Genomic DNA, 25,221 nt, shown 5'->3' with positions numbered 1-25,221 from the left:
TTGTTATTGTAATTCAGAGATAGTTAAACTTCGTCAGCACTGTATACTGTTTTTCCAGTATCCAAGTAGTACCATCCCAAGCAGGGTTGCTGGATTCTTTTGATGAATGGTGAGACGATTTTGTAGGAGTAGCAGAAAACAGTTTTTACAAAAACGGCAGCAAACAAAATTTTCTTGGTCTTTCAGAGAATTCAAAGGGGACAAGCTGTTGACATCTTCATAGAAAATTATAGGAAGTTGCATTACATTACACATTACACATACTTACTTTTATTTCCAACCATAACCACTAAACCACAAAAATATACTGGAACATGCATGTGCGGGTGCACACACACACACGCGCGCACACACACACACACACACACACACACACACACACACACAGCTGTAGCTTGTAAATAAATAAAGGGGAAAAATGTTCTGTAAAACTGCATCATACTCGAGAAGGAGAGATAACTAGATGAGGTTATGTTATGATGAAAAAAAAACAGGAAGTACCACTGGCAGCGTCAATTCTTCCTCTGTTATCACCTCACGTCAGTGTGAAAAGTTAAATTTAGAGGTGAAAAGTAGTTTGGGTAGGGGTGGGGGTGTTTGTGTGTGTGCTTAAATAACATTCCAGTGCATACAGCTATACTACCAGAACTGAGGGTGAAGCATTTTTTTAACAAACATACAAGAACAATTATCACTAAAAGTTTTGCATAATGACCGCAGAAACTGTGAAAGCATTTACAAATACTTCATCTTAAAACTAATTATACAGCAGTATTATGACAGTTTTTCACAGATCCAACGCAGAGAAGCATCACATGACAGATCATTCCAACCATCACTTCTGATCTCTGCACAGTCCTCTTCACCCCACTGTGGGTCTCCACCACCATTATCGGGCTGAATTTTTTCCCAGTACCTAGCAGATCAATGAAGAAGGGAATCATGACACTGTTTATCTTTGACAAAGTAATCCAAGTTGAAACACTTGTACGGGCAAACCTCACAGAGAAAATTAAGAGGTTTAGGATAAAAATATTATTATATTAATATTAATATTATCATATTAACCTCTTTCACCTGATTTTTAAGGCATTTATACTATAGTTCAGTCTAACTGCTCTCATCAGCCCCATTTCCAGGGGAAACCAGCTATTTTCAGCAAAATAAGCTATGACAAACTATGATGAATATACACTGAAAAAAAAGGAAAATCACTCATGGATAAAGGACTGAATGATTACTGGACAAAGTTCAGATAGAGCTTTGTGGAACTGTTCAGCATGATTATTTTGAGAGGAAGTGAACCCAGATGAAAGCGGTTAGCATTCTGTTTTTTCCTTCTGTAGCAGTCCCCGCACTTGTTTAAAGGTGACTGCCAGAATACAACACTTACAATCGATCTCATATAGCCCAATATATAAATGGAGCAGATTATTTCTGCATGTACAGCATTGGTGCTTGCAAGAAATGTCTGCTGGTAATTCAATTTCAAAACAAATACATTCTTGTCTATTATCTGTAAAGCACTTTAAATGGCACTAAGCTTTACAGAAAGTTGCAACACAAATACAGTTTGATTGCCTGACAGTAATAGTGATATCCTAAAATTCTTGGTCAATTTACAATGATTTGCCTTTATGGACTCAAAAACTCTTTCTTTTTCTGTGTGGAGTTTGTATGTTCTCCCTGTGCTTGCATGGGTTCTCTCTGGGTACACTGTCTTCCCCCCACAGTCCCTTGTGTTTCTAAATTGCCCAAAGGTGTGAATGTGAGTGTGAATGGTTGTTTGTCTTCATGTGTTGGTTCTGCAATGGACTGGCGATCTGGCCAGGTTGTAGCCAACTCTTGCCCAGTGTCATCATCCCCCCGCCACCCATATTTGCTACATGTTTGTTATATTATTTGTGTCAAAAAGAAAACGAATAAAATTAAAAAAAAAATCTCTATTCCAAACTGAAGTAAAACCTTACACCAGATTCAGTGGAGTTTTGTTGACCCATTTCCAGGTCCCCTCCTCATCTCTGTCACTTAAACCAATCCAAGCTGATCCTGAGGTGAATCTCAAGAGAAATTCCTGTTCAACATCAAGGGAAAAAAGCATGTTATATTTTAGTTTTAACCACAACATATATGCAGTATTTATTAGCATTTATGTCAAATATTTATCTTAAGATGTGGAGGACAAAGAAAAGAAAATTAAAAGGTAATAAATACATAATAAAAATTATTATTGTAACAAATTCTTTTCTTGTACACACAGTTTGTCTAGCAACAGACATTTTCTGTGCAGATATTTCTATTTATCAATATATGTTTTAGAGAACTTGGTCAAATACATGAATACCAGGTATTTGCAAACAAAAGAACATTGGCATACATAACACACATACACAGACATACTGTACCTGCTCTTTAGGACTGTCTATAACCACCAGATCTGCTCCTCTGGCTCTGCAGTTCTCTCTGCCTTGATCCCAGGAGCCAGACTCATCAGAGAAGAGGTAACAGGAACAACTGAAATTTGTCCATCCTGTAGGACATGTTGTCTCTGTAAGATACACAAGAGATTCAACAAGAAACATTGCTCATTAAAAAGCTTCTACTTGTTAGTACAAGTTAGTTCTGATAAATGACCCTTTAAGGCCTCAAATACTGATGCTCATTTGGTTGGTATGACCTTATTGGTTTGACCCTCAACTCCAAATAGTGAGTTTTTCTTTTATAAACTTTTGACCTGATTGACTGATTATGACTGAAAATTACAAATTTTCCCCCATCATCTACTAATAATCATCTCATGACTGTGATGAATCACTTGTAGAAATCTTTTTTTGCAGCTTTGAAACCAGTGCCAGCAATACCATCATCCCTGGCTACAGTGTTATCCTTGTGCAACCGTCTTTCATGACAACCACTGGAGATAATAGTAAGGAGTTGTGTCAGTAGTTTGGCAATTTGGCATCCAGCATTTGGCAACTGTACAGTTTGAATCTGTGAATAGAGTAGCATTTAAATCACGACACTGTTGGATAAATTCATTCATCATAAATTTAGGTTTTATAATACATGGTGTCTTAATCACTGACTGAGCACAGTAAGTAACTTTAAATAACAAAAACAAGGACTCACTCTGTTGGAGCAAAAACTGAAGTTTGTCCCGCTCTTTTGTCATTTCCAAGAGGTTGGCTTTCAGCAAGTCTCTCTCTTGAAGATGCTCACTCAGGTTGGCTTTAACAGCGGAGAGCTCTGCAGCTAGCCTGTGTACTGAACCATGGTCTGAAATAAATCAAGATACACAACACACTGTGAAACACAAAACACCTGCATTCATATCATACATACAGGAAGGGTTATTATTTTGTCCCATGATTAAGAAAGATGATCCTAACTTAACTAAAGACTTACACTAAAGCAACACAAAGTGAAACTCTGACTAGATAAAGTTGAACATATTTCCTACTCAGGACTTTTAGCACTCACCCACCTGCCACCCATTAAAACATGCAACTGATAGACGGGCTAAGAAATTTTATGTTATCAGAACTGAGTATTTAATTACTGTAATTATCTGGACTTTTATTCATATACACATTTATGTATTCTTGATTTGGTTCTTTACAGTAGAACAGTCATTCAAAAAAAGCTGTAAATTTAGTTCTTCGGGTCAACTGTGACACCTCATTGTCAACGTTAATGAAAACAAAAATGCTGATTGGCTTGTAACTTGTGGTGGTTAAATACTGAAATGACAGATTTGTTTACTGGGGTTTGACTTCTTCTCTATGTACATTAACAGAGCATTGAAAACAAAACAGTTTTAAAGGAGCAAAATGTGAGGAAATTGAGACAAGACAGTGAATCAAACTAACACAGACCAGAGTCCTGGAAGTGCAGAGAGTATAATTAGAGTATAATAATCATCTTGAATAATTGTGAATACATCTGACATTTTGTTAACCAGACTCACAGTGGACACGGAAGCCGATGAGCCCAGCCAGCAGAAAAACACTCAGCAGCCCCAACAACAGCTCCATGATATCTCCTCTTTGAGTTCCTCGGACCTGAACAGACCAAAGACCAGTGAATCCAATCAAGGATAAAGCAGTAATAACAGATTATAATACATATTTTCATCACAGCTCAGACTGTCACCTGAACCTCAGCCTCTCTGTCTGACTTACCTGTCTGATTTGTTGGAATTGTTGAGTCCCCAGATTTGGTGTATTCAACATTAACATGGACTTCTGCCATTGATAGTGAGTATATTATAAGGGATCAGCTACAGCACAAGATATATTACATGTAAATGACTTGATGGTTTATAAAAACTTTTGAAAAAACTCTTGATGGTTTCAATAGTTTCTCTGAAGCTCTGAGGAAGTGGTAAAGATGACCAGTGATAGCGGTTGTTCATGTTGAAAAAGGAAATTTGTAGTGTGACAACTGACTCTTAAGTCATTAACAGTTGCATAGAAATAAATACACTGTACACTGTGGTACAAATATAATGTGAAAGTAATTGCAGGGAAATCTGAGAAAGGGATCATATTAGTCAGGTGAAATGGTGACCAGAGCAGTGAATATGAGTTTAAATGTCTTTATCCAAGTTTTTAAAATTAAATGACAAAATATGTGGTTTTCTGATATAGTAGCTTAAGCAGATAAAGGGCCTCCAACCCCTTACATATTTATAACTCACACTTTCTGTTTCTCCTTATTTACTTAATTCACATAAAGAAAGGCTTTTTTGTGTGTTTTTCTTGCATCATCACTTACTCATACAATATTGACAAACTGACAAATTTTCTTTTTCAAAAACTCATTCTATGCTATGGCACTTTTTCACAGATCCACTGCTTAGAGGCATCACACCGCAGATCATTCCAGTTTTCTTCAGTTTTCGTGTGAACCTGCAGATGTGCACAGTCTTCTTCACCCCATCGTAGATCTTTACCACCATTATCTGGCTGACCCTTCATCCAGTACCTGGAAGTCAAGTCAAGTCAGTTTTATTTATATAGCGCTAATTCACAACAGAAGTTATAGTTAAGGCACAGTACATATAGAGCAGGTCTAGACCGTACTCTTTATCTTATAAAATTTAGAGTGAGAGACCCAACAGATCCCACCATGAGCAGCACTGGGCGACTGTGGCAAGGAAAAACTTCCTTTTAAGAGGCTGAAACCTCGAGCAGAACTGGACTCGGGGTGGGCGGCCATGATATGATATGATATGATATGATATTATATTAATAATAATTATTATTATTATAGCTAAAGGAATAATAATGACAGAATGGTGAAACATTAATAGTAATAACACTACCACTAACACTAATAAATGTTTAATTGACGTAACATCATCAGCTGAGCTGGATCATGGGGACAGTAGAAGAAAGAGAGAGAGAGAGAGAGGGAGAAGCACAGCCTGGGCACTAATGTGCTTGAGGGAAGAAACACACAGGTAGAGTGATGCAGCGATATGAAGATGGTTTACAGTAATCTCGTCAGCAGGACATCATGGACAACATTTATTAACTACTAAGCTTAACTGATGAATTGAGACTGACCCAACCCGCCGAAGGAAAAATGGTAACCTGAAATAAGAATCATAATAAAATGTTAACCAAAAGTTAAGGCATAAAGATGAATTTTTAGATTGGATTTAAAGGCCTCAACTGAGTCAGCCTGTCTAATATCAATAGGGAGATCGTTCCAGAGGAAGGGGGCCTAATAGGAAAAGGCCCTGCACTCTGAGAATGCAGAGCATGGGAGGGAATATAAGGGTTAAGAAGATCAGACAGGTGGGGGAGGGGGGCTAGCCCATTTAGAATTTTATAAATCATTAGGAGCACTTTAAAGTCTGATTTAACATGAATAGGGAGCCAATGAAGGGAGGCTAAAATTGGAGTAATGTGGTCAAACCTTCCTGATTTGGTTAGAGTTCTAGCTGCAGCATTCTGAACCAATTGTAGACTTTTAGTGCTAGCACGTGGTAGTCCCGAAAGCAAAACATTACAATAATCAAGTCTAGAGGAAACAAAGTCGTTAACTAGAATTTCAGCAGCTGCCATGGAGAGAAAAGACCAAATCCTAGCTATGTTGTGTAGGTGAAAAAAGGCAGTCCTTGTAATGTCTTTAATGTGCTGATTGAAGGAAAGAGCAGGATCAAATGTGACACCCAGATTCTTGGCTGTTGTACTTCGAGAAATCACACAGTTGTCAAGGGATATAGTTACTTGATTGAACTGGTGTCTATATCGTGCCAATAACCAGCATTTTAGTTTTGTCTGAGTTAAGAAGCAGGAAGTTTCGAGACATCCAGCTTTTCACAGAAGACAAGCAGACCTCTAGTACCCTAATTTCAGAGGTATTGTCAGCCTTTGTGGGCACATACACCTGGGTATCATCAGCATAACAGTGAATATTAATTCCATGACTCAGAATAATTTGGTCAAGAGGAGAAAAATAAAGAGAGAAAAGCAGGGGGCCGTCACATCAGAAAAGGCTAATATGGTGTTATTACAAGAAACACACTGAGTTCTGTCAGATAAGTAAGATTTTAACCAGCTGAGGGCCAGGCCAGAGATTCCAAATCTATTTTCCAGTCGGTCCATGAGTATACGGTGGTCTACAGTATCAAAGGCTGCACTAAGATCAAGTAATATGAGCAGAGAGGTGGAATCTGAATCCAGAGAGAATAGAAGATCATTTACTACTTTAGCAATTGCTGTTTCAGTACAGTGAAAGGCCCTAAAGGCAGGTTCAAAAGATTATTTTCAGCTAAGTGAGCTGAAAGCTGCTGAGACACAACTTTTTCTAGTATTTTAGAGAAGAATGGAAGATCAAGGTGTGGTTTCTTAAGTAAAGGTTTAACCACAGCTGTTTTAAAGCTAGAAGTTACTTGATTGAACTGGTGTTGGTGGTGATTTGTACATGGTGGTACCATGATGAATGACATGTACCATGTCAGTTGCGAGGTGAAAAGTTATGGCGTATGTAATCTCTCTATGCCGTTTGGACTGTTTGTTGTATGGTGTCACAGTAGCATCCAGAATGTTTTTTTTTTTTTTTTTTTTTTGTGTGTGTGTGTGTGTGTGTGTGTCGTAACGTTAGAGTTCTTGCTTTGCACTCATATAGCGCTCTGTGGTGGCGACTCAGGTGATCAAAAAGACTTGTTGTGTTACGTGTTGTGGCAAGAACGTACTGTACGTCCTTTTGGTCTACATCTCTTTTTATATTTCAATATTTCTGATGTTGACCTTCTAAATCGTCTTCACAGTCTTTCCCTCTTGTTTATCTGTCATCTTCGGCGTGGTGTGTGAGGGACAGCATGTGCATAGGGGGGAGGGGCTGACTGTGAGCTGACTGCGCAGAGAGAGAGAGAGAGAGAGAGAGAGAGAGAGCAGAACAAGGAGCCAGTTCAGAGATGCTCATCGGAAGCAAAACAAAAGTTGACATGTTCTAAAAAAAGAGAAAACATCACACGTCCTGCGATGTGACTATCGCACATGCGCACATCGCGATGAGGCTCAAACAATACATCGTGCAGCCCTAGCAACCAGAATAGGAACTAAAATCAGAAATGGAATCTTGATATATTTTGTTTCATAATAACTTTTACCATTTGTTTGACTCCCCTCAAATTTCCTCATGAAACGGGGGCTGTAACACAAAGCCAAAGTACTTTCATGCTGATGACTGTTCACTGTCTCCTTTTAGTCCAGTTACTTACCACTGTCGGTCAAATGACTAGTAACTCAGTCCTAACACATGCCCATCAAAAGAGAAAAGAAAGACAATACAAAAAAGATTCCTTAAAGAATAAAAATTGTAGAGTTTAAGAATCACCATATAAAGAAGCTGAATTATCTTTAAAGTATTAAATGTAGAACTGAAAATCAATGCAGTCGTAACTGACACCAGCCGCTGGTTGGAATAAAACATAAACAACTTCAGAAACTCCAAAACAATTTGGAACTTTTAGTCATAAAAGTGGAAGTAAATAAATTGAGATGCAAACTGACTAACTTTAGACACCTGCTCAGAACCCACACAGACAAACACTCACTCTGTTTGGACAAAGTCTGAAGTCTGTCCAACTCTTCAGTCATTTTGATGAGGCTGGCATTTAACTGGTCTCTGTCTTCAGCCAGGGAGGAGAGTTTGTTATCACTGATCTGGAGATGTTCAGTCAGGTTGGCTTTGATGGCAGAGAGTTCTGTAGCCGAATCACGTACCAAGGAACGGTCTGGAAAAAAACAAACAAACAAACAAACAAACAAACAAAAACAATATACATGTTTATGAAATACAAAAGATTTATGTTTATGCAATTTATCAGAGGCTGAAGTGAAACTGTTATGGCTGTGGTTTTGCAGAGAACCAACCAAACTGTGTGGCTATCATTGGTAGAAAGACATAACAAATCCAAACATTGTTAGATGATTACTTTTGTGTAATATGCCTCTTTCAGAGGAATCCTCTTGACAATTACAAGTTCAAACCGATGTTGACATATGAAAACTGGACTCACACTGGACACTGAGGCTGATGAACCCAGCCAGCAGGAAAACACTTATCAGGCCCAGAGAGAGAACAACAGCTCCATGAAAGGTCCTCTGAGAGCTCCTTGGACCTGGGCAGAGAAAAGACCGGTGGAGGTAGTGAGTTATATAATTATATAATCGGAATTATGACTGCTCATTCTTACCTGTCTGATTCGTAGAAGATTTTGGGTTGACAGGCTTAGCATCTTTGATATTAGCATAGATTTCCTCCATTGTTCATAGGAATGTCCACCATCACCTGGTAGCTCAGCACTGCAGCATGGACTACATACAATAGAACTCCTCTTGGTTTCAATTTCTCATTTTTTTCCTCAATTTTTGAGGAAGTCACAGGTTTCAGAGGTCATGAAATAGACTGTACAATAATAATCCTCCACAGATGTTGTACATCTGTGTAATGGTGGTCATGAGAAAAGATACCAAGTCAAAAGAGAAAAGGAAGACATTACAAAAATTAGAGCAGTGTTGAACAGGCCCTCGCATGCACCCTGTGCCCGTCAGGGGACCCACGGCTGCGGGGTTGCTGCAGGTTGTGTGACATGGCTCTGCAACTGCGTGACTGCTGGACGCAGAACAAATTAGTCAAAAGTCAGGAGACTTTTTTGTACATCTTGGCATGTACAAAAAAGTCATCAAAGGCATCTTACATGGTGGGAATTTTGTCCATGTAGGACAAACTAAGCCCAATGACAAGGGGGTTCTGAAAATTTCCAGGGGTCACTATAGAGCCATTTTGCAGTGCCCATGCATGAGACCCTTAAAATATGTAAATTTTTGCCAGGTCTGACGTGTTTGCAAAGTTTTATGAGTATTTGAGCATGTTTAGGTCCTCAAAAAGGTGATTGTTGCGCTAGGGAAATAATAATAATCCGATCTTGGGAATGACCATGTTGAATGTCAGAATATCAGTTGATGAGTTCCTTTTTTCGCAGTTCACACTCAGAACACTGCAGGAGCAACAGTGCGACAACCAAATCCTGTCTTAAAATCACCATCTCTACACAAAGTAGAGACAGCGGTCATAGAAAGGTAGATTGAAGTAGCTAACATGAAGTAAGATGTATAATCACATTTGATCCTCACTCTGGGATAAATACCAAGTCCTGTAAAGTTTAATGTCTCTACTTGCTCTCCGTCGACAGAGACATTCATGCTAACAAAGTACCAGTATGAATATGTCTATCTGTTCACACCGAGGCTGAGACTCCACAACCCCAACAACAGCTCCATGAATTCTCCTCTTACAGCTCCTCAGACCTGAACAGACTAAAGACCAGTGAATCCAATCAACGATAAAGCAGTAACAACAGATGCTAACACTTTTTTTTCACAGCTCAGACTGTTGTCTGAACCTCAGCCTTACCTGTGGGCAATTGTTCTAACCAAGTATTGTCCTCTTTTTATTTTTTTTAAAAATGTATTTCTGTGTATTATGTGCAGCAATGTTAAAAATTTTGACACTGCCAGTAAAATGCAGCATTAACAATAAAACATGAACTAAAAAAAGAAAACACTGGCATTTGAAAACTTTTTGTTTTTTTTCACTATCAGTATTTTTCAGTAGTATTTTTGAATTTTAAAAATTTCTAAGTTTTCTGCTTTAACTTTTTCTCTGCATTTAGGCAAAGAGAGTGGGGAGTGGCTGGGTGGGAGAGCAATGAGCTTGCAATGGAGCTCTGGGTCTTTAACATCTGAGATTTCAAAGGGGAAGAGGAAGAGTTCATTTAGCAGAAGTTAAGAAGTTAACTTTTTATAAATGATGATGAGAAGTTACTTAAAAACATCATAAAGTCATTATAACACACTTGAGAGGTGTGCTATGGAGTTACTACTATCATAAAATAACAATATATGGAAGAAAAGTCATCACAGAGATCAGTATCAGTAATGAGTATGAGCATGATCCCACAAAGCTGTCGGACCTCACGGGCTCGGGCTCTGTTTTTGGACCCCAGAAATGTACCAGAACAAGCACACACTTTACTCACATAGAATCAGAAATGTCCTTTGAACTTAGTATGTGTGTAGTTTGTAGTTCATTAATAAAGCATTCCTCTGTCAGGGCTGTTTCTAAGATTTTATTAGCTTTGATATGTGTTTTTTTTTTTTTTTTTTTTTTACCAACATATAAGAGCAGTTATTACTAAAAGCATTACATAATGATAGTTAACACTGGTAAAAGCATTTACAAGTGCTTTTATCTTAAAACAAATTATAGAGCAGTGTTATGCCATTTTTTCACAGATCCATCGCAGAGAAGCATCACATGACAGATCATTCCAACCATCACTGCTGATATTTGCACAGTCCTCTTCACCCCACTGTGGTTCTCCATTACCATTATCAGGCTGGTTGACTCTCCAGTATTTAGCAGTGACACTGTTTGACAAAGTAATCCAAGTTGAAACAAACAAACCTCACAGAGAAAATTAAGAGGTTTAGGATAAGAATATGAAAATATTATCATTTTAATCTCTTTTACTTGATTTTTAAGGCATGTATACTATAGTTCAGTCTAACTGCTCTCATTGCTAGGGGAAGCCAGCTATTTTCAACAAAATAAGCGGTGACAAACTATGATGAACACACTACACCAAAGAAAGACAAAAGAAAACACAGCAGATGTGATCTGCAATCGTTGAATTGCTCATGAAGGAGGGACTGAATGTCTGAATGATTACCAGAGGAAGTTCAGACAGAACTTTGTGGAACTGGTCAGCATGATTATTTTGAGAGGAAGTGAACCCAGATAAAAGTGGTCAGCATTCTTCTCTTTTTTCCTACTATAGCAACACCAGCTGGAGCTCGCACTTACTTAACGGTGCTTTTCAGAATGCAATACAGTGATGCATGAAATCAATCTTACATGGGCCAAAGTTTGTGTACCTGCATGGAGCATGTTCTGGGCTAAGTCAACCATTGAGATTATTGCTGCATGTACAGCATCTACGCTTGAAAGAAATGTCTGCAGATTACTCAATTTCAAAATAGATGCAGTCTCGTGGAGCACCTTCTTAATTGATGTACAATTATTTGTCTTCATGGACTCACTGAACTTACTACAACCACAGCAGTCTGCTTTTCTTCCAGGATGACAGAACAATAAGAACTGCAGTCTGAGTAAATGATAAAATTTGTCTTTGCCTTGGATAAATAACTATTTTGTGCTGTTCTCTTCATGGATCTCTCAAAAGCATTAGATACAGCTGATCACAAAATTCTACATATACAGTACCAGTCAAAAGTTTAGACACACCGTCTCATTCAGTTTTTTTTAGTATTTTCTACATTGTAGATTAATATTGAAGACATTAAAACTATGAAGGAACAGATATGGAATTATGTAGTATGCAAAAAACATGTTAAACCAACCAGAATATGTTTAATATTTTTATTATTATTATTATTATTTTATTATTATTCTTAAAAGTGGGCTGATAGTAGCTTTGCACTTTTCTGGCATTTTTTCAATCAGCTTCCTGAGGTAGTCACCTGGAATGGTTTTCCTACCCTTCCAACTAGTCTTAAAGGAGTTCCCAAAGGTGCTTGGCACTTGTTAGCTGCTTTGCCTTCTCTCTGCTGTCCAATTCATCCCAAACCATCTCAGTTAGGTTTAGGTGATTGTGACTGTGAAGGCCAGGTCATCTGACGTAGCACTCCATCACTCTCCTTTGTGGTCAGATAGGGCTAACATAGCCTGGAGGTGTGTTTGCGGTCACTGAAAAACAAATGATGGTCCTATTGAGCACAAACCAGATGGGATGGCATGTCGCTGCAGAGTGCTGTGGTAGCCACGCATTTCTTAGTTGAGTGGTTTTTGCTATAATATGGATCAGAACAGTAGTCAAATAGAACTATTCACTGTATAGAGCCGTGTACCAACCCTACCTCTGCACAACACAAATGACGGCTTCAAACACTTTAAAAAGACGAGAAATTTCACTAATTAACTCTTGACAAGTCACACCTGTCAATTGAAAACCATTCCAAGTGACAGCCTCATGAAGATGACTGAGAGAATTCCAGAAATGTACAAAGCTGTCATCAAAGCAAAAAGGTGGCTACTCTGAAGAATCTAAAATATTAAACATATTCTGGTTTGTTTTTGATTACTGCATAATCACATATGTGTTCCTTTATAGTTTTGATGTCTTCAATATTAATCTACAATGTAGAGAGTAATAAAAACAAAGAAAAAACATTGAACGAAAAGGTGTGTCCAAACGTTTGATTGGTACTGTACATAGTATATTTTGTTTGTTACATGTTTGTTACATTATTTGTGTCATTAACAAAATAAATAAAAGAAAAAAGTCTATATTCCAAACTAAAGTGAAGCCTTACGTCAGATTCAGTGGAGTTTTGTCAACCCATTTCCAGGTCCCCTCCTCATCTCTGTCACTCAAACCAATCCAAGCTGATCGTGAGGTGAATCCCAAGAGAAATTCCTGTTCAACATAAAAAAAAATTCATCTTATATTTTAGCTTTACCCACAACATATGTGATTTCTTTTAGAAAACTTGGCAAAATAATGTATGCCAAGAATTTGCAAACAAAATAACATGAGCATACACACATACATACTGTACCTGCTCTTTAGGACTGTCTATAACCACCAGATCTGCTCCTCTGGCTCTGCAGTTCTCTCTGCCTTGATCCCAGGAGCCAGACTCATCAGAGAGGAGGTAACAGGAACAACTGAAATTTGTCCATCCTGTAGGACACGTTGTCTCTGTAAGACAATAAATACAAGAAGAATCAGAAAGATCAAAAAGACCATGTGCTAATCCTGAAGTTAGTACTGACAAATGACCCTTTACAGCCCCAAATACTGATGCTCATTTGGTTGGTATGACCTTATTGGTTCAAATCTCAACTCGAAAATAGTGAGCTTTTTCTTTTTTAAACTTTTGACCTGATTGACTGATTATGATTGAAAAATGAAAATATTTACACCATTATTCACTAATGATAATCACATGACTGTGGTGAATCACTTGTGAAATTTTTTTTTTGCAGCTTTGAAACCAGTGCCAACAATTACGTCATCCCTGGCTATAGTGTTACCCTTGTGCAACCAAGTCTTTGATAACAAATTTGGCATCCAGGACAGTAAACCTGTTGAATCTGTGAATAGAGAAGCATTTACTGCTACAATGTAACAAATGAGTGACAATTTATTGGTCCATATTCATAGATTTTTATCATAGGGTTAGGTTTTAGAATGCATGATGTCTTAATCATTGACTGAGTTAAGCAAATGACTCTTAATATCAAACACAAGGACTCACTCTGTTGGAGCAACCACTGAAGCTTGTCCCGCTCTTTTGTCATTTCCAAGAGGTTGGCTTTCAGCAAGTCTCTCTCTTCAGTCAGGGAAGAAAACTTATCACTGATCTGGAGATGCTCACTCAAGTTGGCTTTGATAGCAGAGAGCTCTGCAGCTAGCCTGTGTACTGAACCATGGTCTGAAATAAATCAAGATACACAACTGTGAAACACAAAATACCTGCATTCATATCATACATACAGAAAGAGTTACTGTATTTCAACATATTTCCTTATTCTGCTAAGTCAACTAAAGGTTCATGATTAAATGACCTATGAAATATCACCACTTGAAGAGTGAAGTGAAATTCTGTGGAAGACTTGTTGAACAGTTGAACATATTTTCTCGGAACATCAGCAGTTGTGTCTCAAAAATGATACCAGTGTTAAAAAGGGAAATTAGTTGGTGGTTACTGCTTAAATGCTGAAATGACAGATTTAGCTGCTGTGGTTTAGAATCTTATTCATGTACATTCACAAAACATTGAAACAAAACAGCTTAAAAGGAGCACAATTGTGGGAAAAGACAGTGAATCAAACTAACACAGAATCTTGGAAGTGCAAAAAAGAGTATAATAATAATTGTAAATTTCCCCATTGTGGGACTAATAAAGGATTATCTTATCTTATCTTAATAAGAGTATAATAATCATCATGAATTCAGTTTGACATTTTGTGAACCAGACTCACAGTGGACACCAAGTCCGATGAGTCCAGCCAGCAGGAAAACACTCAGCAGCCCCAAACAGAGAACAACAGCTCCATGATATCTCCTCTTTGAGCTCCTCAGACCTGAACAGACCAAAGACTAGTGAATCCAATCAAGGATAAAACAGTAATAACAGATGATAATACATATTTTCATCACAGCTCAGACTGTCATCTGAACCTCAGCCTCTCTGTCTGACTTACCTGCCTGATTTGTTGGAATTGTTGAGTCCCCAGATTTGGTGTATTCAACATTAACATAGACTTCTTCCATTGATGCTGATTATATTACAAAGGATCAACTGCAGCACAAGATGTTACATGTAAATGACTAAACTCTTGATGGTTTCAGTAGTTTCTATGAAGCTCTGAGGAAGTGGTAAAGATGCTCAGTGACAGCTGCCAGTCATGTTAAAAGAGGAAATTTGTACTGAGTACAATTTAATGCTTTGCTAAATGATCAAGTACATAAGTCTTAAGTCATTTACAGTTACATCAAAATGAATACACCTTATTGTTACTTGGTATTAACTTTGGTATGAATGTAATGTAATAGTAATTGTAGGGGAATTTGAGAAATGGATTTTACTAGTCAGGTGAATCTCCTGATCTGATTAAGTTAAGTAGATACAGGGCCACCAACCCTTAACGGATTGACGTAAACATACTCTCTCATTCTCTTTATCTATCTTCACTTACCTTTTGCATGTTTTTCTTGCATCATCACTTACATTATAAATTGACAAACTTTCTTTTTCAAAAACTCATTCTATGCTAAGGCTCTTTTTCACAGATCCACTGCTAAGAGGCATCACACTGCAGATCATTCCAGTTTTTATCTATTTTCCTGTTAGCCTGCAGATGTGCACAGTCCTCTTCACCCCACTGTGGATCTCCATTACCATTATCTGGCTGCCCCCTGATCCAGTACCACAGGCATTAATGCCCCTCACAGGACAAATTTTGGTGTTCACCTCAGTTTTCACACCTCAGAGTTTCTGGAGTGAATGAAGCTAAACTCTAATTCTTTGTGCCAATTACAACCATTATGTTAAATAGAGAGACATCAACTTACTGACCCATGAGGTATAATAATACACTCTTTTTTTGACAGGTTCAATAAAAGGCCTAACAGCATGAGAGTGTAGACAAAAGGGAGCTCATCTTTGAACTAGTAGACCAGCAGCAGAAAATAGAGCTTTCCTGCAGAATTAATTTAATACAATGGTAAACAAAAGAACAGATATTAAGGCACTTAAAGACCATTTTAAAAGATTTTAATTCTGCTCACGAGCACACACACACACACACAAAAACCTCAACTACTACCGTAATGAAGAACACAAGCGACACTTGATGAAGCCAACTATCTAATAGTGAAAATATGTTACGTGTGAATAACTTATATTTGCTGTGGTATATCTGCAGTGCAAATAACTGATCAGCAAAGTAAAGTTATAAATCATAAAAAAGACCCATCTGAAAAGCTCTGTCAGCTGCTAAGTCATAAAGTTGAGATTTCATAATAACATATTAAAATAAGTTTCAGGAAGCTGCTCATGAGAAAACACTAAGAAGTGACAAAGCAACCTGCTTATCTTAAAACAGCAATTTGCTCAAGTTTCTAAAAATGATTCGTGCCAAAACACATCTAATCAGATGCTTGTGTGCAGCCAATTCTAGAGAGGGCAAAATATAAAATGATGTGATTCCATCTGTTGTGTGTGCTATTTGCATCTTATTTGATACACAGATGCTTGCTCTAAGTATTGTCATTGCATAAGGCAAAGAGATGCATGCATATCTATGTAAAAACACAATCTATAAGATAATCTCATTTCCATTTCCTTCTCTCCATGTTCCCCCAGTCATGCTGGCTTGCTCAGTGGACCAGCACAGGGGCTGTGGTTCTCTGGAGGTTCAGACCACTGAGAGGTGAGAAAGGGGGGAGGCCTTCGTAGCCCAGCAGCTGACGAGTGGAGGACTCCCAGCTCAAACCGAACTCCAGCCGGCTGTAGACGCACGGGTACTGCCGGTCAGCCCAGCAAACCCAGTCCACCGCCCTCTTCACCTCCTCCCACCGCTTAGGCCTGAAAGAAAAAGTAAACTGATACCAATAGATGCAGCAACTCTGGGTACAGTTGACAGCCAGGTTTATACAATCACTCAGAAGTGACAATTACAATAAATTAATTCTGACAACTGAGAAAAACAGGCAAGTTAAGTTTTAAAACATACTGCAATGGGCTGATACATGTATAGCTTGGTTCCTCTTACGGATTGCTTTGTCCTCTGGCAATGCAAGCCTGAATTATATATCCACTGCAATGATTGTAGGCTCTTGTCTGTGATTCTCATTCAACCTAACTCAAGAAAGGCTGAGAAAGATCTACTTCATCAACATGAGACATTCACACTTGTTCATGTGCCCCGTTTGAAACATGTATTTTGCTTGCAGTGTGTGTCCTCAAGTTTAGACCCAGTTGATGTGTTTTTACAAATACCGTTAAGTCCCTCATTTCACTATCTTTATGTTATGTGTGGTTGTGGACAGACCTAGGCTGAGAGGAGTTGTCCAGACAGAAGAGGGTGCGGAGCAGTTTGCCTTCCTCCAGCTTCTCCACCCTCATCAGCTGCAGAACCAGAAGCGTCGCCACCAGCCTCAGGATGTCTGCATGGGCCCTTACACCTACACCACACGCACGCATGCACACACACACACACACACACACACACACACACACACACACACACACACACACACGCATGCACACACACACACACACACACATATGTATAACATTGGTGTGAAGTGGTGAGAACCAAAGCTTACACCCTGATTGTTTTATCTGTAAAAGTTACTGACATTGGGCTGCTGTAAGAAAAACTGTGAGCATTTTTTTTTAAATTAGAAGTTTCCAGTAAGAACACAATGTCAGGGCATTGTTTGGGGACAGATAAATTACTGCTGAATTTTTATATTATTATTATTTTTTTTTATGCTTGAACCACCATGAAAAATACTTTCATGTCCACTGCATTGGGGTAGCAGCGGAGGGCTCATTGATGGACAAAACTCAAATAAAAGCAACTCTATCTGCATGGCTGAATTCTTCTGGGGGGAAGTTGGAAGGTGTTTGTGATTAGGAGGAAATGAATACTATGTTCACCCTCTTACTGGCTTACACTGATTTTAAACTCTGTTCAAAGCAGAGCCATCCTTTAAGAACTCACTGGTTTTCCACCACATTCGTAGATTCACACTGAAATTGGTGTGACGGTACTCATCTTGAATATTTGTATTGAAGATTAATCTGAACTTTCTTTGAATGATGATTTTACATTCAATATGAAACATAAAAAGGACAGCCTTGCTGTAGTTTGATGCAGCTGAAATTCCCCAATGGTATGAAAGTCAGGCCAACCTGCACTTTATCAATTTATCTAATTCAAATATTGTTTAAATGTTTATGCCATGTACTTGAGTATATTCAATTCTCGTATTTGTCTGATATTATGTAGTAGGTTACTTTAGCAGTTTTACATTATGGTACCTTTAGTCAGTGATGTGTATATTTCTATCTATCCACATTAGAATTGGCCAAAATGATCTGAAATGAGAAACATACTCCCATTTGGAAGGCATGAAACAGCTTCTGAGAGTTCTCACCTAAGGAATGGATGCCCTTGTTTTTCAGGAACACGTTGGCAAAGAGGTCTGCGTTAACATTTATTAATTCACCCAGTTCTGTGGTTAACTCCCAGTAGCCCTTCTGCAATACACAGACAAATAACACAGTTTGTCATTTCATATGTGTGGTAAGTGGTAAAAACATGTCACAATTTCTCACTAGCCTGAGGATTGCTAGTGTAAGCAAAGCATGGCTATAGTCAGGGTCAGTTTTTTTTAAATCCAAAAATCCAAGAAATCAAAGCAGGTCAATCATATTCCAACATAATAAAGGTATAATAATGTAGGTAAACAGTGGCCCATAGACCAAATTCAATCCTGCAGCAAAACTACCTTGCTCCCTGATGAAAGCCTTTATTAGTTTACATCCAAACTTTACCTGGTTTTTCATAACTGTACTGTAGATAACGAAGTAAATTCAAGGCTCATGTAAATTCCAGTAAATACTGTAAGACCTTGTAACATCTAGCTCTGTCCCCACACACTCCTGCTCTCATCTATTAATGGAATGAATACAGATACAATCCTTAAACAAATCACAGTTTTAAAAAAAAACATATTGAAAACATACAGGCTTTTTTTTCTACTGTGCTTTTCAAACATTGGGCCCCCACTGAATAATGCTGACAAAAACAATGGACCATGGTGAAGTCTATTTTCAGACCCCTGATAAAGACTGATATTGTTGACAGATTCTCCACAGCTCTAGAAAGATACTAAATTGCAAAAGCATGGACAGATGCAGGTATTCTGTCAGCCTGACTTCAACCTATGTTGAGCTTGAATGCAGTTACTGTTAAGTTGCTTTGGACACCAAATGATAAAAGGCATTAAATATAATAACTAAATTAAATTAATAATACTGCAGATGTAAACCCACCACTCTTGTAACCCAAACTGTCTCCACTCACAGACACATGCAATCATTATTTGATGCACTCAATCACAACACTGTCTACTAAAAAATGATTCCAGTGTTTTAACAAACTCACTGAATGCTGCATCTGGAAGATCTTTGTCCATTTGAGCTCGAGTGCTTCAGGATCTGTTGACTTTCTCTCCCTGAAACAACATAATCACAGCAGGAGACTCTGAGTGAATATTGCCACAGAAATTATGCCACACATAATGCACACAGATGCACACACATAAACTCACTGAACACCTCATTAGGAACACCTGTACACCTGCTTGTACATGCAATTATCAAATCAGCTAATCTTGTGTCAGTAGTGCAGTGCATAAGATCATGTAGGTATGGGTCAAGAGCTTCAGTTAATCATCATCAGAAAGCAGAAAAAATGTGATCTCAGTGACTTTGACTGTGGCCATGATTGTTGGTGTCAGATAAGCTGGTTTTAGTATTTCTGAAACTGCTGACTCTGGGCTTTTCAAGCACATCAGTCTGTGTAGCTTAGAATGGTGCCAAAAAACCCCAAAACATCCAGATCGGTGGCATGTCTGCAGACAGTCTTGTTGATGAGAGAGGTCAGAGGAGAGTGGCCAGACTAGCTGGAGCTGACAGAGCAGTAACTGTGTTTACAACTGTGGTGACCAGAAAAGCTTCTCAGAATGAACAAGACGTCACTACAGCAGCAGAGGACCTTGTCAGGTTCCAGTCCTTTCAGTCAAGAACAGAAATCTGAGGTTGCAGTCCGAACAGGCTCACTAAGGCTCACTGGACAGTTGAAGACTGGAAAAACATAGCCTGGTCTGATGGATCCGGATTTTTGCTGAGGTATGCATATTTTGGTATCAACATGCTTTGTGTAGACAATGCAGGCTTCTGGTGGTGTGTAATGGTGTGGCAAATGTTTTCTTGGCACATGCTGTACCCCTTAATACCAACCAATCATGGTTTGAATGCAACAGCCTGTCTGAGTACAGATGCTGACCATGCATTCCTTTATGGCCACAAGCTACTCATCCTCTGATGGCTACTTTTGAGTTCAGTGTACTTCAGTGGCCTCCCCAGTCACCAGATCTGAATCTAACACCTTTAGGATGTGATATATCAGGGAATTGGCAACATGAATGTACAGGAGCAGAATCTCAAAGGCATAATTCTAACATTTTGTGGAATCCATGCCATGAAGAACTGATGCTGCTTTGACAGCAACTGGAAGATGTACCTGGTATGAGTATGGTGCTCCTGATAAAGTGCTCAGTGAGTGCACATTGTCATTTTAGGAAATACACTTGATTAGTTTCTTTCCAAAAGTTCAGTGAGACTTTATATGCCACCCTCATATCTGTACTGTAAATACGAAGGTGGAGCTAATAAAAGTGCTTGGTGTGTGTACATTGTATATAGATTGTACACAAATAATTTTCAGTCTGTAAGTCAGTTCACACGAAGGTGATTTGTCTGTTTTCATTTTGCCAACCAGAGCCATGCCAGCATTACAGTATCATATCATTGTTTTACAAGAATTATTAATAGGGTTTTGAAGCATTTAAAAAATAATAATTGTATCAGGACTCACTGAAATGAATGCTGAGCAGATGAAGACAGAATGATTTTCCTCCTGAGTTTTATCCTTGATGATCTAGCAATTCCTGGATCATCTAGCATAATTGGAGGGTGACTTAACTCTGCCTGAACCATACTCCCTATTCTCCCAGGTTGAGGCGCACTTCCAAAAGATGCAGATCTTGCCCCGAAACCTGTTGGTAGAACTTTAGCTTTAGCAGCTTTCATTCTTGACAGTGGAACTTTAGAGCCAGAGAAACCAAAACCTGACTGTTGTTCCCCTGCAAAATTAGATTTGCTACCTCTGAAAGAGAAATATCTTGGTGTATGAGCTGTGGTCTCTGAGACTGAAGATGTCTCCTTTATGAGAGGTGATCCTGATTCTATAGGACATTCGAGAAGCGCATTCGGAGCAGGTGCAGGTCCACCTGGGTAAGACATGCACACATCCACATCTGCTATGTCCAGACTCTTTGTTGGCATAGCCATCATTTGACAGCGAGCGACAGATGGTATGCTGTCTAAGGGCATGGGACCTTCAAATGAAAAGGGCAGACTACTAGCTCCCGACAGTGCATGTGTTCTGAAATCCTGTGTCTCCATTGACTGAGTCAATACTGGCCTGACATAATGGGAAACCCCTCTCTTTGGTACAAGAGGAGACGATGAAGTTAGGGTTTCAGGAAGGCCTGACGAATGAGAACTAAACACGGAGGACTGAAACCGATGTACAGCAGAGAGAGTTGGAGGGATTGGAGGTGGAGGTGGAGGTGGTGAGGCTTGTATTGGCACTTCTAAAGAACAGTTAAGAATAGGAGGACGACAAAGAGCAGGGGGAGGAGGGGGAGGAGGCGGAGTCTGGCTATATCCCCTGTTTGCATCAGGATATTCAGCCTCTCTCTCAAACTCATTCCTCTTTACTCTGGACATCCTGGAAAATGCCTTCAATTCAGCATGACTGTGACCAAAATCTGGTAGAGCTGCTGCAGCATATGGCACAGGTGATGCATCAGATGAGTAAGAGGGACTCTGTAAAAGAAGAGAAATACAGTAAATGAAAGGGGTCAGAACATGTTTTTTGCAAATAAAACTGAATTACTAAACTTCAAACCTCAAAATTCACTGTAGGTCACACACATATGATCTGTTTTCAGATCATATAATGTAATGTAATGTTACCTGATCTGTTAACAAGGCCTAAAGAGGTTTCACAATGGTGGCCTCCCTCTGCTTTAAAATTAAATTGGATATTTGTTGCCACACAAGGATATGTGATGCTAATTTAGGATTCATTAACCTTTTAAGTGTTATTAGTTTGTTTCACACTGCTCCTGCATTTAAAATTGCAGCTCAGTCTAAAATATGCATGTGTTACCCCCACAAAAACAGCAAGCTGCAGTTTATGCGTGAAGGAACTAACCGTTGGTGAATATTGTGGAGAGTCTGGGTCCATTGATGCTGAGTTCACAGACAAGTCCATTGCCATATCAAGTGAACTACCTACACAAAAGGTGTAATCCTACAACAGAGAATAATGCTGAATTAGTAAATTCCAGAAAGTAAATTTGCTCTTATGTTTTGATTACCCTATACAGAGTGTCACTGTACCTGCATGGCATTAGTTTCAATATCAGCTAAGTAAAAACCCATGTCCATGTCTTCCTCCTCTTCTTCACTATCCTGTGGGAGATTCCAGCTGATGTAAGGGAGGAAGTCCACATCTTCCTCTGCGATCAACTTGGGGATGTCTGTGAAACCCTCGTCTGGTTGCTCTGAGTCCTAAAACAAGGTAGATGAGTTTGGGTTGGTTGGCAGCTACAAAATATTATGTAACAAATCCTGAAAACCTTGAGTGTTAAGTATTTGGGTTAGGGGCGGTTGCCCTGGAAAGCTACCAGAAGTAAATATGAATAACAGTATAAATGTGAGAAAGTGCAAAAACTGCACAAACCCTTTCCTCAATGGCCACAAAACTGGTGAACTGAGACAGAATGGAGAACTCTTTGCTTAACTCGATGATGAAGGACTTCAACTCTGCTTTCTTCCCCTGGAAAAGCAAAAATCCACATGAAAATGTGGAGCTCAGACTCGATGTCTAAACTGAAGTGGGTTGGTTTTGTTCTCACTCAGTAACACACAAACACACCTCATGTTCAGCCTCATTGGCATCCAGGCTTCCGTCTTCATAATCCCTGATCAGGGCTCGTGCTGTGAGCTTGTGAAGAAACTGAACACACACATCAAGACACATTTTAATCATCACCTCATCATCTCCCTATTAATGACATGTTTCACCTCTTTCCGATGTCAGGTTTTCCAGTGGCTGAGCCTATCAGTTGAAAGACTGACCGGTGCTGTTGAGACTGCTGAGAGTGAATATGTGTGGACTTACTGTGCCCCTAGTCTTCTGCAACTCACTGGTCGACACCATGGTTTTGAGCTCCTGGCCACTCAGGTTTCCAAGGAGGGTGGCCTGTATGAAATCACTTATCAAGGAAACATGCCAAATACTTGCTGGTTTGTAGCTTTTTAAATTTGAGGATCTGCTGCATATTATTGAAAACTTAATGTAGTTATGTTTTGATAATTAGCTAAAGAAAATCTCAAGATGTCACAATGAGCTTTGGGAAATTACAATGGGCATTTTCAGTAGTTTCTAATATTTTATAGACTGAACAATTCAGCTGCAATTCAGTTTGAAATCATGTACAAAACACTGTATACCTGAGTGCAGTGTGGCACAAAGCCATAGACCAGGGTGTGACAGTCATTGAACAAAGCGTGGAGCTGTCTGGGGGCTTGCACAGGAGTGGGTGCTGTTGGGTTGAACTGCTGCCACTTCACTGACACTGAGCTGCAGCCAGGAGATGCAATACGCTTCACCTGACATGCTACCTGTGGCCAAAACAGATAGATTAACAGCAGTTATTTCATTATGTGGGACAGTATAACTGTCACATTTAAGAACTTGTTGCTTTAGACTTGACACGAAGCCTCTTGGGAAATCTGTCAAGTCCCAAGTCCCAGATTATACTTTCAGTATATCCTCTGAGATTACACTGTATGTGTGTAATGTGTCTACATGTGTGAGAACTGCAATTAAGGCAATACATATGACAAGTAAGAACAGAAAATTATGTATAATCATGCAACAATGCTGTTACATAAAGTGTGGATCATTTCTCTTCATTTAGGTACAATGGAAATGTGCCACTTCATCCACATTAGTAGCAGAAACATAGAATCAGCATATATTCTATGATTGTCTGTGATTAATGAGAGGTATTAATCTCACCTTCTCTGTCCAGTTGTGTTTGGTTTTAGTGTCAAAGAATTCATAGGCCCCACCCCCTGCTTGGGCCAGAGCTCTCAGCATGTGCCGATTGGCTGTTGGGCTGAAATGACAAAGAAACATAAACACACACCTTTAAAATGTGCAGTCAAAAAGGAAGCTCAGTGTACAGTGCATGCTAGCTACCACTGTACTTTAGAGAAAAGGTTAGAAATGTTTTCAACTCTCTGTATCTTTTCCTTTTGTCACTGACTGTAGGAGGATTTATCAGTACTCATTAACATAAGCACAAAGCTAAAATTTATGATACCTTTAACAACAACAACAACAAAATCCTGTACCCCCTGTGACCTATGATCCCTTAGACATTCAGACCTGAGGCCACAGGTGAAGAGACGGCTGTGCTGAGCATTTTCTCTGAGCAGCTGCAAGGTGAGCTCTGCATTCTGGATGTGCCGTCCGACAGCAGCAGCAGGTTCCTGGTGCCATGGGATGGGGCAGCAGATTGAGAGCACGCAGGGGCCGCCACAGCTCAGTGCTGCCACCTACTGGAGGTAAGCGCTGACAGGAGAGAGAGAGAGAGAGAGAGAGAGAGAGAGAGGAAGAGAGGTATTGGCAAGTGTATTGCTGACAATATCTCCCACTTGGTAAAAATTACAACAGACATGCCAACAAACTGCTGATTATACCTGTAATACAAGTTACAACAAAATAAAATCCATATTATTAAAACTGTATTTCATTAAAAGATATTTAACAATTGCAAAATACAGTATCTTAAACTATAATACTTACAGTACACAGTATATAGTCTCAAGGACTAATTAACCTACTTAACGTCTGAACCAATTGTTTCTTCTTAAATAGCTTTGAATGAATTGTTCACAGTATATTATCTCTATGTTTTTACAGAATTCCCAAATTCATATTCAAAAGTCATGTTCATTCACCATTGTTTGCTGCTCACTTTTTTATGGTTATGAAGTGACGTTTAGTGTGTCCATGTAGCACAGAATCAGGTTGCTTTCATACCTGCAAGCTCAGGCTGGATCCATTTCACATGTAGTTTAGTTGCTGTTACAGTATTTTAACAAAGGTTTGATACATTTTATAGTTTTAGATATTATATAGCTTGTTATACAATTGAACCTTAGACCT

General features: G+C 39.0%; 2 protein-coding genes across 6 annotated transcripts; both read right to left on the bottom strand.

Moving 5' to 3' along the window:
* Positions 1-242: 242 nt before the first annotated feature.
* On the bottom strand, positions 243-15,099 carry LOC108880068 (CD209 antigen-like protein C). 5 transcript variants are annotated; one of them, XM_051069352.1, is made up of 8 exons: positions 14,812-15,087; positions 14,590-14,691; positions 13,863-14,039; positions 13,161-13,303; positions 12,915-13,018; positions 8,537-8,638; positions 8,072-8,251; positions 4,209-4,986 (listed from the first exon to the last, which is right to left on the bottom strand). In XM_051069352.1, exons 1-7 carry the CDS (start codon positions 14,879-14,881, stop codon positions 8,233-8,235), a joined length of 717 nt encoding a protein of 238 aa, XP_050925309.1. In that variant the 5' UTR covers positions 14,882-15,087; the 3' UTR covers positions 4,209-4,986; positions 8,072-8,232. The 5 variants fall into 5 exon arrangements, with proteins under 5 accessions (XP_050925308.1, XP_050925309.1, XP_050925310.1 ...); XM_051069353.1 differs by lacking the exon at positions 4,209-4,986 and adding an exon at positions 7,258-7,368; XM_051069351.1 differs by lacking the exons at positions 4,209-4,986; positions 8,072-8,251; positions 8,537-8,638; positions 12,915-13,018 and adding exons at positions 243-916; positions 1,971-2,074 and having other exon boundaries at positions 14,812-15,099.
* A 753-nt stretch (positions 15,100-15,852) lies between these two features.
* LOC108880067 (protein mono-ADP-ribosyltransferase PARP4) lies at positions 15,853-24,542 on the bottom strand (the record flags this gene model as incomplete). Its single annotated transcript, XM_051069355.1, has 14 exons — positions 15,853-16,697; positions 17,164-17,296; positions 18,278-18,380; positions 19,291-19,360; positions 20,785-20,965; positions 21,074-21,800; positions 22,192-22,290; positions 22,380-22,550; positions 22,723-22,818; positions 22,918-22,998; positions 23,164-23,244; positions 23,496-23,666; positions 24,067-24,166; positions 24,439-24,542. Coding segments are annotated over 14 exons (2,325 nt in total), but the record flags the coding sequence as incomplete, so codon positions are not given.
* Between the last annotated feature and the right edge of the window lie 679 nt (positions 24,543-25,221).

Source organism: Lates calcarifer, unplaced genomic scaffold (genome assembly GCF_001640805.2).
Source record: "Lates calcarifer isolate ASB-BC8 unplaced genomic scaffold, TLL_Latcal_v3 _unitig_824_quiver_1560, whole genome shotgun sequence".
NCBI lineage: Eukaryota > Metazoa > Chordata > Actinopteri > Centropomidae > Lates > Lates calcarifer.
Note: the sequence above shows the minus strand (reverse complement) of the source record. Positions and strands in the feature narration are given on the sequence as shown.